Here is a 14,830-nt window from a genome sequence, read left to right as displayed (position 1 = left end):
GAGATTTGATCCTGGCCACAGAGAGCAGTGATAGTAGGAACTGCAGATGCTGGAGAATCTGAGATAACAAGGCGTAGAGCTGGATGAACACAGCAGGCCAAGCAGCATCAGAGGAGCAGGAAGGCTGACGTTTCGGGCCTAGACCCGAAGGGTCTGCTGTGTTCATCCAGCTCTACACCTTGTTATCACAGAGAACAGTGTTTATTCCCTGACTATACTTTCTTGATTACAACTACTTTGGTTTTTTCTCCACTCTCTCATATACCATGGCACTGTGGTCAGTTTGCTCATCTTCCCCAGAGCCCCACTCTTGTGAACACAAACAGCAAGAATCTCAGCCTGTAGACAAGCTTAAAGGCCAAGGGTCCTGCAGCACTATCTCCTAGATCCCTCCACTTGCCTCACTCACATCCTTCTATTCCAGACCACTGACTAAATTCGAGGTTATTAATCTGAGTGAGTGAGTGCCTCCTGACCATTGTATTCGGATAACTCCTCCCCCCACCGTGTCACAGTGTTTGCAGCTGAGACTCCAGCTCATCAATCCTGAGCCAGAGTTTCTAAAGCAACCAACACTTGTCACAGATGTGGTCATGATGATTCGCAATGAGGTCCATCAGCTCCCACATCATGCAGATACAACACATCAGCTGAGTCTGCATTTCCTATTTTATTCAGTTAGTTGACAGTTTGTTCTTCTACAACTTTGCTACTGGTCTCATTGATTTTATTCTGTAAAATATTTCCCCTATTTACCTTTAATCTGAAAATAATTTACAATAGATAGTCAAAGCAGCAGCTATTACCAACGAATGAACTTATGATTTTGCTGTGATGGCACTCTTTGCTTTATGCTGGGCCCCCAATCCAGGGCTTCAATTTACCCTGTTAAAAGACTTTACATTCTGTGAACCGCAAAAGCAAACAAAAAAAAAACACTTCTTCCACTCTGCTCCAAAATCCTGGAAACATTCCCATGGGACATCATTCTCAAGTCCTTACGAACAGCTTCAAGTTGAAATTAGCAGAGGACTGAACACATTTCACTGCTAAGTTTCAAAAATAGCTTACGCAGTAATCAAAAAGCATTTTTTAAAATTGTTATCACTATGACATGATCCTTGTATCTGTAGTGTCTTACATGTAGAAAAGTGTCAAAGTGTAGAAAAGTAACTATTTTCAGTCCGCAGTGAGTGCTGCTTTCCATGAATTATTCTGAATTGACTGTATCCCACAAGTTAATTTCTGGTCTGTGATGTTAACGCTGGAGTTAAAAATTAGCAGTTTGCACACTGCAGCATTCTATCTGTTTTGCACTGGCGTTCTCTGGTGGTGATTTGTGAAAATGCATTTTGGTGTAGAGGCTGCGCGTGAGATTGAGGAACCATGCTCCTCTAGGACCTGTGCCCATTGGGTGAAATGCCACAGGCAATATCCCACAGCATCTGTGGTAAACATTGGAAGTATTATTTAAGATTGATTAAGGTCTTTGTCAGTCTTGTCGATTAAAAAAACTTGTTTTTTGTTCACTGACACTGAGGCAACTTGATATCTTTTTTATTAAAGGATGTGGGCATCACGGGCTTGGCAAGCATTGATTTCCCATCCCTAAGTGCCCAGAGGGCAGTTAATTGTTGACCACATTTTTGTAGATACTGGCCAGAACAAGTAATGATGGCAGATTTCCGTCTCTGAAGGGCATGAGATGGGCTTTTTTTCCTGACAATCATCAATGTTTTCATGGTCATCATTACACTCTTAATTACAGAGATTTTTTTCATTGAATAAGTTTAACCATCTGTCATGATGGGATTCGAACCCTTGTTCTCAAGACATTACCTGTGTCTCTGGATTAATTGTCTAGTGACAATACCAATCGGCATCATCTATTATTACTATTTATTATTTCAGAAAAGGCACTGAGTCTCACAACAAGCAAATGCATATTTGAACAGAAATTGTCAAAAGGGTGGACAGGCACAATGTGGAAGGGAGACAGTTTTGCATGTGACTTTCTGTTTGCATTTGCGAAGAAACAAAAATCAGATGCTACTTGTAGTCTTGAGGAGCAAAACAAAGGACAGAAAGCATTGAAATACATGAGCTTTGAATATGACCTGATAATTTCAGACATGGGAGTCCCATTGAAGGTTGTGGAAAAAGCAGAATAAAGAAGTGTTTTAAAAAATATTTGTTCCTCAAATACAAGTGATATAATGGTTTGAAAAATATTTACATATACACATAACTGTTACAAAACATGACATGTTCAAATTTTGCTGAGTAAAATTGCATGAGAGTCCATTAGCTCCAACAAGTCTTTCTTCATTTATGTGACATTACCAGACATTACCAAAGTGTCACAGGATAGGTCTTTTATTTACATAGCAAGTGCAAATCCCAAAAACCGAGCAATAGTCTCATTTTCTGAGTTTGAGGTAATTCATCTGCCACTTTGAAGAAATGCTTCTTACTTACATGCAGCATTGTTTCTGTCTCTTTGTATTTGTTCAAAGACCACAGTCGAAGTTGGCTACACATTTCAGGTCAAGCAGGGGGCACTTGTTTCATGAGGAGCACTCACAGTGTGACTGTTTAAACCCTGCCTTTCAACAGTCCGTGTTTGTCACAAGAAAGTTGATGACTGCCTGTGTTTCCTATTCCTTGATCCAATGGCTAGTGCTGGCAGATATTGCTCACAACAATTAGTCCGGTTCGCTTTTTGGTCGCTGAGAAACCCAGGATTTTGACTGTGGGGATGGGGTGATGATAATGCCATTGAATGTTAAGGAGTGAGGGCTAGATTCTCTTTGGAGATGGGCATCGCTTGGGTGATATGACTGACTTGTCACTTGTCTTGCTGTTGCTGCATTTGGACATGGACTGCTTCAGTATGAGAGTTCTGGCGAATGGTGCTCAAAGTTATGCAACCATCCATGGAACATCCCTACATCGAACCTTATGATGGAAGGAGGTTCATTGATGAAGCAGATGAAGATGGTTGGAACATGGACACTACCCTGAGAAATTAGTTATTGTGCTACAGCGATAATGTCCCTTCCTCTGAGCCAAGAAGTTCAAGCCATCTGCTCCAGATGTGTGTCATAACATGTCTGAGCAAGGTCAAGAAAAATACCTACCCTAAGAAGTTCCTGCAGAAGTGTTGCAGCCATGATGTTAGACCTCCAACAACCACCATCATCTTCCTTTTGTGCCAGCTGTTACCCAACTTAAGTTAGATACCAAACAATTGACAGTTGCTGGTTAGGTGCAAATATGTCCCTTTATGGTCAAAATGTCTAACTGCTGATCTGAAACTCTGCTGAGTCCATTCAATTTATTTGAATTTACTTCCAATTTAACTAAAATACAAAATTCACCTCGTGTTTTGCCTTTTGTGCAGCAATTTATGTACAACAGTTGGAGTGTGTATTCAGCCCTCCATTCTTGTTATGCTACTTTATACAAATCAAGATATTACTCAGTTACTATTGTAATTTTTGACCTTTTTAAACCACACCTTTGATAAGACTCATGATACATGTTTTGAAAATATTAAATAGCTCTCAGGACATTTCTAACTGGTCTCCAAAATATTTGAATGTCATCTGGATAAGTGGACAATTATTTGGGGTCCTTAACTAGAGGCAAGTACATTTACAACATTTAAAAGACGTTTGGCCAGGTGTGCGAACAGCCAAGGTTTAAATAGAATAAAAACCAAATGAACTGCAGCTGCTGGAAATCAGAAACTAAAACAGAAACCAAAACAGAAACCACTGGAAAAAGCTCAGCAGGTCTTTTAGCATCTGTGGAGAGAAATCAGAGTTAACATTTCAGGTCCACTTCCTCAGAAGTAGTTTAGAGAGACATGGGCCAAACATAGGCAAGTGGAACTAGTTCAGTTTAGGAAACTTGGTCGGTATGGACAAGTTACACTGAAGATGCTGTTTCTGTGCTGTATTACTCTATAATCATCTATGTGAACATGATGTACCAGAACTCAGATATACATGTTAGGCTGCCAGCAGAATGTGGTGAAGCTACTTCCTTCTATTTTTAGATGTGTCATGGAGTTGGTTGAGAAAAATTCAGAAATGCAAGTCTAGTCAATGATCAACAAGGAAATAGGTACGCAGGTAAAGTTTGGTGTAGATACTTTTTTATCCTAACTTTGGCAGGGACACAGTCAAACAAATGGCCATTTATGCTCAAACCTGTCTGATTATCAAACGTAATAAAATGCATTGATTCCATATGTCAACCACACCTGCAATGAGTAACAGATGACTGATTATTATTCGGAAAACATATAACTGACTCCAGATTAATTGCTTCAATCCTGTGACTATAGATTGCTGAGACTGTGGGAACTGATACATTCCAAATTGTGTGCTTAGAAGGAATTGCGAACTCTGTTCGAAGCTATAACAGGTTTATTCATTGTAAAATACAGTGTACAGAGGACTAGAAAGCACCCTATTGTACACATTAGGGTGGAACACTGCATTTTAAAAAATGACCATGGATAAATGTCCAAGGCCAAGTTGAAAAGAGTAACAATGATGTTGTTGATTAATTCATTATTTCTTAAACATTGCTAACTTGTAAAAGGAATAGAAAGGTTTAAAAAAATGCACATTTTTAAAGTTTTCCAAGATTAAGGTGAATTTTCATTTAAATGCATTGGGGAAACAAGTATGTGAGTTAGAAGAGCAAAAGCAGAAGGAGCACAGTCAGGGAACAATAAAGATGGCAACATGCTGGAGGTGACAGAAATTAGTGATCATAATTACAACTACTTTAATATTTCTTCCAGGAATTAGAGGTTCAGCAGAGCTTACCCAAGTACATAGTATTGTTCAACCAAAGGCTGGACTCGGGCTTCCAGTTAAAGCCAGTCCACCACCATTTCTCCAAATAAGGAATTGCACTGCAGATCTGAGGTCTCAGCTTATTACCATCCCACAGGGCACACATCCATTGAACTCTCATGTTTTTAAAAAAAGGTGGAACAATAGTTGAAAAGATCCTTTTAAAATCCTTGTTATGCCCTTGCACAAATATCAGTTTTGTTTAAAAATGCACCATTAGGCTCACAACAAAAAAACACAAAGTGCAGAACTGTGAAATTCAATGAGAAAAAACAAGCGGTCAAACTCTGCAATTATCAACAACATCCTTAAGACTTGGCCAGAGGGAATAAACATGATTTTTTTGTTCATATCTTTACAGTGATGTTTTATGAGGTGTGTGATAAGAGCCCAGCATCAAATAAAGGACTTGATTAATGATACTAATGTGAGGATTTTATAGCACATACATGATGAACTCTTAATCACTGCATTAGTATTTCAACATGGCCACAGAGCAAGTTTGGACTGTTAATTTTGCTCAGTAATGAGTTTAACTCAGTTGTTGGTTTTGTTTAAATTTTGAAAATATCTACCCCTCATCACTGTAACAGAATACACTGGGACTGACTTCTGACTGAATTTACCCCTTTCCAAATCCTTTTGCAAGGACTGGACTGGCCACTGCCTACTCATCCCATTCAGAATTTCGAGGTCAATTCAGTCGTCCACTGTCACATGTGAACATCCTCAGTGTACAGCTACTTGCAACAAATTTGCAATTTCAGGATGTCCTTATAGACATTCTGAGTGCATTATCAGGATTGGAAGTCAAAGTGGAGAGCTGAAGTATCTGCCAGTAAAAACACACAACCATTTTGATTTGGGGAGAACATTTAACAATAAAATGGCATCAGAAATGTGTCCATGTATTAAAGAAGAGAAATGAGTGCCATGTAAATAACATCTATTAAATGTACTCTGAGTGGAAATGTAAATATTACATATCTGTTAAATAATTCTGCTCCCGACCTAGGAGCAAAGGCTCTGTTTTCAGTCAGCTGACTGTATTATCTTTAATGCATTCCATCATTAACGGACCCATGTCCCTTAATATTTTCTGATATTCCATAAGTGCCTGACCGTAAGAGTCACGCTGTGTTACAAAGGACCGGAAGAGGTTTATAGGCTCTGCATATAGAAGCATTTCTGGAATTCCCATTTGCTTAGGAAATGTTTGATTTCCAATCATAAATCGATAGAGCCGTTTCTCATCCAAGCATTTTCCAAGATACTTCAAAATGTCTCTGAGCCGATGTTCCAGGTGACACTCATGCCAGTTTGAATATGGCTGACTTAACAACAGATGCATAAGGACAGTCTTAAAAAAGTAGGACCCAAGAATGTTCCGCTGGTCTGGAGAGCTGCGCAGCTTTTCAGTTAGAAAGATCAATATTTGAAGGCATTTGAGGTGACAACTGTTTTTGGGAACGCTTTTTGCCATGATTTTCAGAAATCTGTACTCGCAGACAGCACAGGATATGTGCCAGTAGGTAGTAGATGGCACTGTGTTCTTGGTGTAATCAGGAAAGCGTGATACGAGATAGACGTCTGAATCCTTCAGCCGCACAGCAGGAAAGGCTTTAATATAGATGTTTCGTCCAGACTGATACTGGACTTTTAATCCACAGCAACCCGTAATATTGTGGAAAGAAAGGTCAAAGTCATACTTATGACAAACTTTGTTCCAGGATTTTGCTAGTGCAACCCTGAACCATTTTAGAACTTTCTTGTAGTCCAAATACCACTCGGAACACACGATGGAAGCCAGGCAATTTGCACGAACATCAGCTTCAAACCTTTTACTGTGAATAAGACAAAGAACATCACCCTCGAGTTCAGTACTTTTACACAGGCAACCCAAGTCAGTACTTCCAGGTGTTACCATAACAATCCGGCCATAACTTTGCTTATCAGGTGGGAGGTCACAGCAACAGATCTCGGGTTTAAAGCAATATCCATCCTGAAGAAAAATTGGAACCAAAATATCATATACCGAGGGTGTCTTGCAGCCCCATTTCTCAAACTGACTACCAATGCCAACACAATCTTCAAGGATCAGCTCAGAATCCCACTGGCAAATATTCCTACAGGCTTCCAACAGGTTGTCTACAAAGCTCTCTACAAATTCGCACGTCTGCATTGGCTCTTGGCTCACGTTCTGAATACACGTGTTGTAAAACTGATCCAAAACACATTTGTCAGGAATATTCAAAATGTTGCTGTAAATTCTTTGAGGAAATTCATTTTCCTTCTCTCCTTCCTCCTCTTCTTCACTGTTATAGTCTTGTGGTGTATGTGGCCACGTGTCCTGTCTCCACAGTTCCAAGAACAGAATTGTGACCATCAAGAGAATGTTCCAGGTGTTCCAATCAATCTGTGTTGAGTTTTCTGTTTTTACCAATGTATTGACCTTCATTTCCTGCTCAGGATCATTCTTTTCATCCACTTCTTTCTGGAGCCGCTCCATCTCCAGCTTATACTTGCTCTCCTGCTCCTTCATCCTTGACTGAACCTCTTCACTCTCAACTTCATCACTCAGGAGGCGGGGGTGGTACAAACTTCCCGTGATCACCAGGAGGCACACACTGAAAAGCCCGAATAGTGCTGGCATCCTATAAACAAGAAGCAGAGAACAGATTTTCAGAGGACGTGGAATTTACAGCATGAACTACGTTTGTACGTCTTTCAGAGGCTGAAGCCCCATTGAGAGGCCTTGTAAGTCATACAATAATTCATCCTCTTCACTACTTTGTAATACACACAGCTTCCTTTCCTATCTTGTAACTGCTTCAAGCTGTCTCGTGGAAGTTGATAATTGGTAGTAGTTAATGAATGTGGGGCACTGATGGTGTTATGTTAAGAGCTTGCACAAAAAGTTTAGAACCTTACCTGCCAGGCATACAGAGTCAGAAATAGTTGGCACACAGCCATCCATTAAAAATTAACTGCTCGAAAACCACAAATGACCTATGCAACTTTTGGACATGCAGTAGAGTGGATTGTTCTGGACTGCTGGTTTTTAATTAAACACTGGGTCTCTAATAATTGCAGTGCAGGGCTTTAACATAAAATTTCAGAAAGATATCAGTTGTCATGAGAAAATAGCAAGATTTGACACATAGAACTCGGATAGGACTGAATCACCTTGGGTGGTTTGGAGCTCCACAATTGTAAATTCTGGGCAAGGGACAAGATGGGCTAGGTTTGGTATGTGAAAGTTGATTCAAAAACCAGGAGAATGTAGCGTGGTGAAAGCAAGTCGGGGACAGAATATCAAGGAATAAGACAGCAAAGAGAAGAGACCTGACAAGGGAACCATGAATAAAATAGACAATAAATGTTGCACTGAAGATCGAGGAAGCAGGAGGCAAAACCCGACAAGCAGCATCACCAGTTAGACAGCAGGTATATGAACAGTGGTCTGTCTAGCCTGCCCCAAACAATGGCAGTGCATCCCCCACACCACTAAAAGCCAGAGAAATGCTTGGAAAAAGCAATGGAAAACACAAGTTAACTATGAGGAAATTTCCTCGTTTCTTCTGCCCCCTCCACCTCCAAGTTATCACAACTAATCTGGGAGACCACATTACTCTAATTAGTATTACACAGTGACTTGGTAGGAAGTAAAAGCTGTCCCAGCTGGAAAGATTCAACAAACCCAAAAGGAGTTACAGAGTCATACAACATGGAAAAACAGACCCTTCAATCCAATCAGTCCAGGCCAAACATAATCCCAATCTAAACTAGTTTCACCTGCCTGCTCCTGCTCATATCCCTCCAAACCTTTCTTATTCTTGTACTTATCCAAGTGTCTTTTAAATGTTGTAATTGTACCCACATCCACCCCTTCCTCCAGGCATTCATTCCACACACGAACCACCCTCTGTGTAAAATCTTTGCCCCTCATGTCTTTTTTAAAATCTCTCTCCTCTCACCCCTCATCTTTTTATAATCTTCTGGAAGGTCACCTCTCGACCTCCTACGCTCTAGTGAAAAAAATCCCAGCCTATCCAGCTTTTTTTTATAACTCAAACCTTCCATATCCAGCAACATCCTGTAAATCTCTTCTGAATCCTCTCCAGCTTATTAATATCCTTCCTATAACAGGGTGACCACAATTGGGCACAGCATTCCAGAAGAGACCTCACCAATGTCCTGTACAACCTCAACATGATTTCCCAACTCCTATTCTCAAAATTATTCTTTGGAAAAAGAACTGCCTCAATATCCATCATAATTCTGTCCTTATACAACTTCAGATTTTAACTCCTGGTCCTCCCCAATTTATTTAGTTGAAACAATGTGACCAGACAAGCACAACATAGTCTCATCAAATCCTCTAAACCTCGGTATATTCACCATCTGTTGCAAAGAATTTTGTAAGGGAGGTGATATGTACGATTTTAATGGGGATGCAGGAACAGTGAGATCCGAGGAATTCCGCAGATAAATCTCAAGATGACAGCAAAAATTCACAAAACTGATATAAAAGCGTGTGGGATCTGTGACTATTCATGGATGAATAGAACACAAAAGAAAGAAATTATAAAATTTCGTAAGGCCTGGTTAGGCCCAAGCTGCAGTATTATGCTTGGTCTGGATACCAAACTTTAGGAAACATGTCAAGGGCTATAAGAGGGTAAGGAAGAGATCTAACAACATGGTGTTAGAACCCGCACTGATTTTTCACGATTTTCATTTTTTCTTTTATCAGTTTTGGTTTGGAGCTATGAACTGAGAGCTGAAAATGTCCTTTCGACAGTGAGAAGCCAAAAACAAAAGAACAGAGACTAGACCTAAAAGTTAATTGCAGATTGGTTCTTGATCAAAAGGATTTTACAGATTCTTCACAACACTGGGGACAGCACTATGTTTAACCGGATAGCAGACGTGTGGCTATTAACGAGGTCATTACCTGGAAATTAGTGCTAGCAAGTGTGCAAAGGAACATGATGGTAAAACAGAGGTAAGGGCAAGAATCTGAACTGGATTTTTTGCAAAGAGGTTTGGCTGTTGATATTACAGCATGAAAATTTGAAAGCTCCCTGCCTAACCTCCCATTATCAGCTGTAACACATTCAGAGAACAGAAACAAAGTTATAAGTAGTACTGACTTCCTCAAAGTGAAGTCGAAACATGGCACTGGTCAACATCATCTTAAAATCAAACAACAAACAATCATATATGCCTAAGCAACAACGTGTTGTGAAAACCACTGAAGTAATCTGACCAGTTTTGTTATTATCTTTTACTTATTCTTTAACTATGTTTGGTTTGTCTGTCTTTTGTGTGAATGGCGCTGAAAACAAAGGTTTTTGGACTTAAATCAGATATCAATTAAATTATAATGTTGTTTAATTTTGCTGTGCTAAAGTCACTATTATTAATAAATATTTAAGTTTTTTGTTTGACCTACAAACCCAATGTCTATAATTAATTATTCACAGAGTTTTAGATTGGTTTTTCAAAACCAATGGGTCTGGGTTGAAAATATTAGGGTCAGTTTTGAGGTTCTTCAAATGTTTTAACTTTACTGCATTGTGAATAAAGAGGTAGGAAGGCTGACTTGATTTGGCTGTCTGTCTCTGTGTGGTAACAGCAGTACAAGGGATGAGAGATTTGCATTGTGGGCAGACTAGAAAAGCTGAAGTTGATCCTCTTGGTGCAGACGGGTTAAGAGGTGATTTGTTAAGGAATTCAAAATCAATGGTTTTGCAAGAATAAGTAACCATCTTCAATGGTAAAAAGATCAGGAAACCAGTGGACACAGATATAAAGTGATTGGCAAAAATAAATCAAAGTTATGTGAATATATAGGTTATATAAAACTTTGTTTTTTTGACACAGAGTTGCTGTGATTGGGAATGCACTGCCTGGACAGATGATCGCAGCAGAGTCATGAACACCATTCAATGGTGAGAAGTATTTCAAGAGGGAAAAATTTGGATGTCGAGGAAAGAATGAAGAAAAAATTAGAAGCAAAATACTGCAGATGCTGGAAATCTGAAACAAACACAGAAAATGCTGGACAAACTCAGAAGGTCTGGCAACATCTGTGGAGACAGAAAAAGTTAACATTTCAAGACCAATTGAACAAGCAGTTCTGCTGAGTTTTTCCAAGGGAGGGAGTTCAATTGGACAGTGTCGTTCCCTCAAAAACAAGCATTTACTGATCTGCCTTAAGTAGCCTTTGCTCTTCCAATAATTTTACCAAATTTACAAATCTCCCCATCATCTACATTTAACTCATTAAAAACAATGAACAACTGTGCCAATGCACTCCCATGACACAGCAAAGACTTTGAACTCCAAGCAAATTCCAGACCAGTGCAAAATATTGCTAAGAATACCAAAGACTTTTACATTGCCCTTTTTGAGTGAGAAGATTTTAGAAATCTCCATAGATATCTATTAGCTTGGTGATTTGACAAAATATAAAATCAAAATTATAAGATGAGACCTTGTATTTTTGGAGCTACATTGGCTGTACCTGATATTCCCCCTCTATCCAAATGGTCATATTTTGATTGTCTCTAGCATCCGACATGATATAGAACAAATTAGCCAATAGCTGCAACCATCTTTTAAATTCTTCAGACTATATTCACCTCCTTCCAGTTGAGCAAACCCAGACTCCAATAAACTGTTCAAGATACAGGAAAGGGACTTGTGTAAAACAGGTCCTAGCTTCCTAAAAATTTTTGAGTGGAAAACATTCAATTGGGGTATCCTATCCATGTGCAAGGTTGCTAATTCTATCCAAAACAATATGTTCATCACAAACAAAAAGAGAAATTGTTGGAAAAACTCAGCAGGTTCGGCAGCGTTTGTGTAGGGAGAAAGTAGATGTGATATTGAGTCGAGCGATCCATTTTCAGAACTGGAGTCAAAAAATTAACTTTGCTTTCTCTCCACAGACACTGTCAGGCCCGCTGAGTTTCTCGAGCAGTTTATGTTTTTATTTCAAATTTCCAGCATCCACAGTTCTTTGTTGTATTATGATGTTCATTTCTAGTATTTTGGTACTACAGAAATTTAGCACTGCTGGAAAAAGACACATTTTGTCAAAGTTTATTAGCTTGCATTCATTTGTACAATTTACAAGAAATACCAAATAAAAAAGAAAACATCATTTATACTGTATGAAAGGGAGCTCTGATTGGTTGGCATATGCACTTTGATTGGTAGATGTATTACCATGAAGAATGCACCAGCTTGTGATGATGAAGGTTAACAGCGAAGCTTTGTTTACATTTTAAAGCAGGCAGGTTGACTCTGATTGGTCAAAATGTTGCCATGAGAAATGAACCAGAGGATGGATATCATCTATTTTGTTGAGTTGAAATATACACAATGTGTGTACATGTTCTTTTTGGCTTCATGGAACAGGGGCCTGTGTATTAAGACATGTACGCTCCAGTACACACAGTGTGACATACTGCTACAAGTTTGAGCAGGATATGAAGTTAGTTTCACACTACAATGATCTTCAAGAGTATAAAAATAGAAACAAAACACAAAAATATAATGCCCAACAGGAATGTCGTTCACCACTAATGGAATGCTGCCTTCAAATGAAAAAGACATTCTGCCTCTCAAAGAACTTAGAAGTGGTAAATGAATTTCAATGCCTGTCAAGGAGCACTGATTAGATTCTAGCTTGTTGGAGATGGTCAGGGGCTGGCACTTGCATGGTGCAAGTGTTATTTGTCACATGCCAACCCAAGTCTGGATATTGTCCAGTCGTGTTGCATTTGGATATGCTTCAGGATCTAAGGACTTGTGAATGGAGCTGAATTTTGTGCAATCATTGGCGAACATCCCAACTTCTGACCTGATGATTGTCTGAAGATCATTGATTAAGCAGCTGAAGATGGTTGGACCAATGAATCACCCTGAGGAGTTCCTGTTGAGATGTCCTGGAGCCAAGATGACTGACGTTCAACAACCACAACTATCTTGCTTTGTGCTGGGTCTCACTTCAAGCAGCAATGAGTGTTTCCCTGGATTCCCATTAACTCTAATGTCACAGGGTCAAATGTGAACTTGATGTCATTGTTCCCTCATGTGGAATTCAGCTCTTTAGTCCATATTTTAAACAAGGCTGTAACGAGGTCAGGAGTTGCGTGGCCCTGGCAGAACCCAAACTGATAATCAGTGAGCCAGTTACTACAAAGCAGGTGCTGCTTTATATTGCTGTTAACGCCCCCTTTGATCACTGTCAATCCAAAGTCGGCTGACAGGGTAGTTTACGGCCAGTTTAGATTTGGCTTGTGTGTATACAGGACGTACCTGGATAATTTTCCACATCCCCAGGTAGATGCCATCTACTGGAATAGCTGGGCTCGGGATGTGGCAAGTTCTGAAACACAAGCACAAATATTGTCAGGGTCCATAGCCTTTGCAGTATCCCATGCCTTCAGCCATTTCTTCATGTAACATGGAGTGAGTTGAATTGTGAATGGAGTGAATTAAAACTGGCCTCTGTGATGCTGGGGACCTCCACTTGAGGCCAAGATGGATCATCTATTTGGTACATCTGGAAGAAGATCATTGCAAATGCTTCAACCTTATCTTTTGTATTCATGTGCTGGGCTCCCCCCTTATTTTGCACAAGTTACAGTTAGTTGATTTCTATCTCCAACAGGAGAAATTGCCCTTAGACATTCAATGTCAATACCACACACTGAATCCCCCACTATTGACATTGTGGGGTTTAGGAGTACAAGACTTGGAATCATTTGATTGTCAGAAAAGTAGACTGTTGATTAAGCTATGATATCAGCTTTGTATCCTTAAAAAGGATGGACATTGTTGATAAACTACATTTCAAAAAAAAGCTGAAGATAAAGGCAGAGTGAGGGAGACTTATTTTAAGGTCATTTTGCAAACAGTCGAAAATTTACAAAGATGATGACATGAGGAGTGAAAAGCTGAAAAGGTGGCGGGAAATAAATTGGTGAAGATGAGAGTGGGAACTTCTGCCAGCATCATCCACAACCGTTTATCATCCTTGCTCAGATTCTCACCAGAATATCGGTGAAATTCATGGTCACACTGTCGCTATATTCCTGATTTTACCCAGAGGTATTGCAATTTTAAAACCCAACATACAATCGTTGATGCAGCTCCACGCAGTTCGCAAATACTTTTCGTGAAATGTCCACTACTAGTCAGGAATCTCAAAAGAAAAACCTAAATCAAGTAGCAGTCACACTCTTGTTTTACTTCTCACCATTTTACCAAGACAGAGAGATGAAAACAATATATACTGTGCAAATGACCACTGAGATTCCATGTCCAAGACAAAAATAGTCTGTGGATTAGAATTAATTAGTTACATCTGGATTCGCAATTGGCTGGATGTGACGAATGGACGTCAACGAAATACACAATGAAAACTGCTGCTAATCTCCAGGTCTGATAACCTGAAACGAGGAAAAGTGCTGAAGAATGAATTTGAATTACACTGGGCGTGAAAGAGGTGAAGACCCCAACCCCAGCTCCCGTTGACTGTGGGCCTGGTCGAACATAACAGTTGTTCAAAAGGCGATGTGTCTGGAGTGCGAGGGTAGGATGGTTCTGAAGAGGAAAATGAAAGTAAGACAAACTTTCACTTCAACTACAAGCAGGAGGGTACTAACTCGGAGGGGGGTGTTTGCAATTTGGTCGTATGCAGTTGCTGTTGAACCGGAGGAAGCCGCAGTCGCGGTGGAAGCCAGGCCAGCTCTTACCTGGTCACTTGTGGCCCCCGAGCCCGCTTCACATGGTGCTGGGGCCTCGCTGCACGGGCGGCGCTGCTTAGTTTAGGCTACCATGTCTAGGAAGTGCCTCCTCTGCCTGTGCTCATAACGCTGAGGCGGGACAATACCTTCCCCTGTGACGCCACTAGCCAAGGCAGCTAGCTGGCTCCC

At 40.0% G+C, this 14,830-nt stretch overlaps 2 protein-coding genes and 1 long non-coding RNA gene across 4 annotated transcripts in view; 2 read left to right on the top strand and 1 right to left on the bottom strand.

Annotated features, from left to right (window-relative positions):
- Positions 1-14,830, top strand: part of LOC109938117 (gamma-glutamyl hydrolase) — a 40,140-nt gene that overhangs the window by 6,019 nt on the left and 19,291 nt on the right. The window lies entirely within an intron of this gene.
- Positions 127-14,748, bottom strand: LOC109938116 (inositol 1,4,5-trisphosphate receptor-interacting protein-like). The gene is made up of 3 exons (XM_020536581.2): positions 14,651-14,748; positions 13,209-13,278; positions 127-7,528 (listed from the first exon to the last, which is right to left on the bottom strand). The coding sequence occupies exons 2-3, from the start codon at positions 13,241-13,243 to the stop codon at positions 5,911-5,913; spliced, it is 1,653 nt and encodes a 550-aa protein (XP_020392170.2). The 5' UTR covers positions 13,244-13,278; positions 14,651-14,748; the 3' UTR covers positions 127-5,910.
- Positions 7,518-12,459, top strand: LOC125487333. Its single transcript, XR_007265820.1, has 3 exons — positions 7,518-7,631; positions 9,631-9,882; positions 10,764-12,459. It is a non-coding gene; the product is annotated as an uncharacterized LOC125487333 (long non-coding RNA).

This window comes from Rhincodon typus, chromosome 40 (assembly GCF_021869965.1).
Source record: "Rhincodon typus isolate 14 chromosome 40, sRhiTyp1.1, whole genome shotgun sequence".
Taxonomy (NCBI): domain Eukaryota; kingdom Metazoa; phylum Chordata; class Chondrichthyes; order Orectolobiformes; family Rhincodontidae; genus Rhincodon; species Rhincodon typus.
This window is presented reverse-complemented; position numbering and strand designations above follow the sequence as displayed.

What these genes read in the sequence shown, in the direction of transcription:
- LOC109938116 (XM_020536581.2), bottom strand. Translation starts at nt 13,243, where the DNA reads ATGGCATCTACCTGGGGATGTGGAAAATTATCCAG. An exon ending in GGATGTGGAAAATTATCCAG is followed by an intron (nt 7,529 to 13,208) that starts GTACGTCCTGTA and finishes TCTTGTTTATAG; the next exon opens with GATGCCAGCACTATTCGGGC.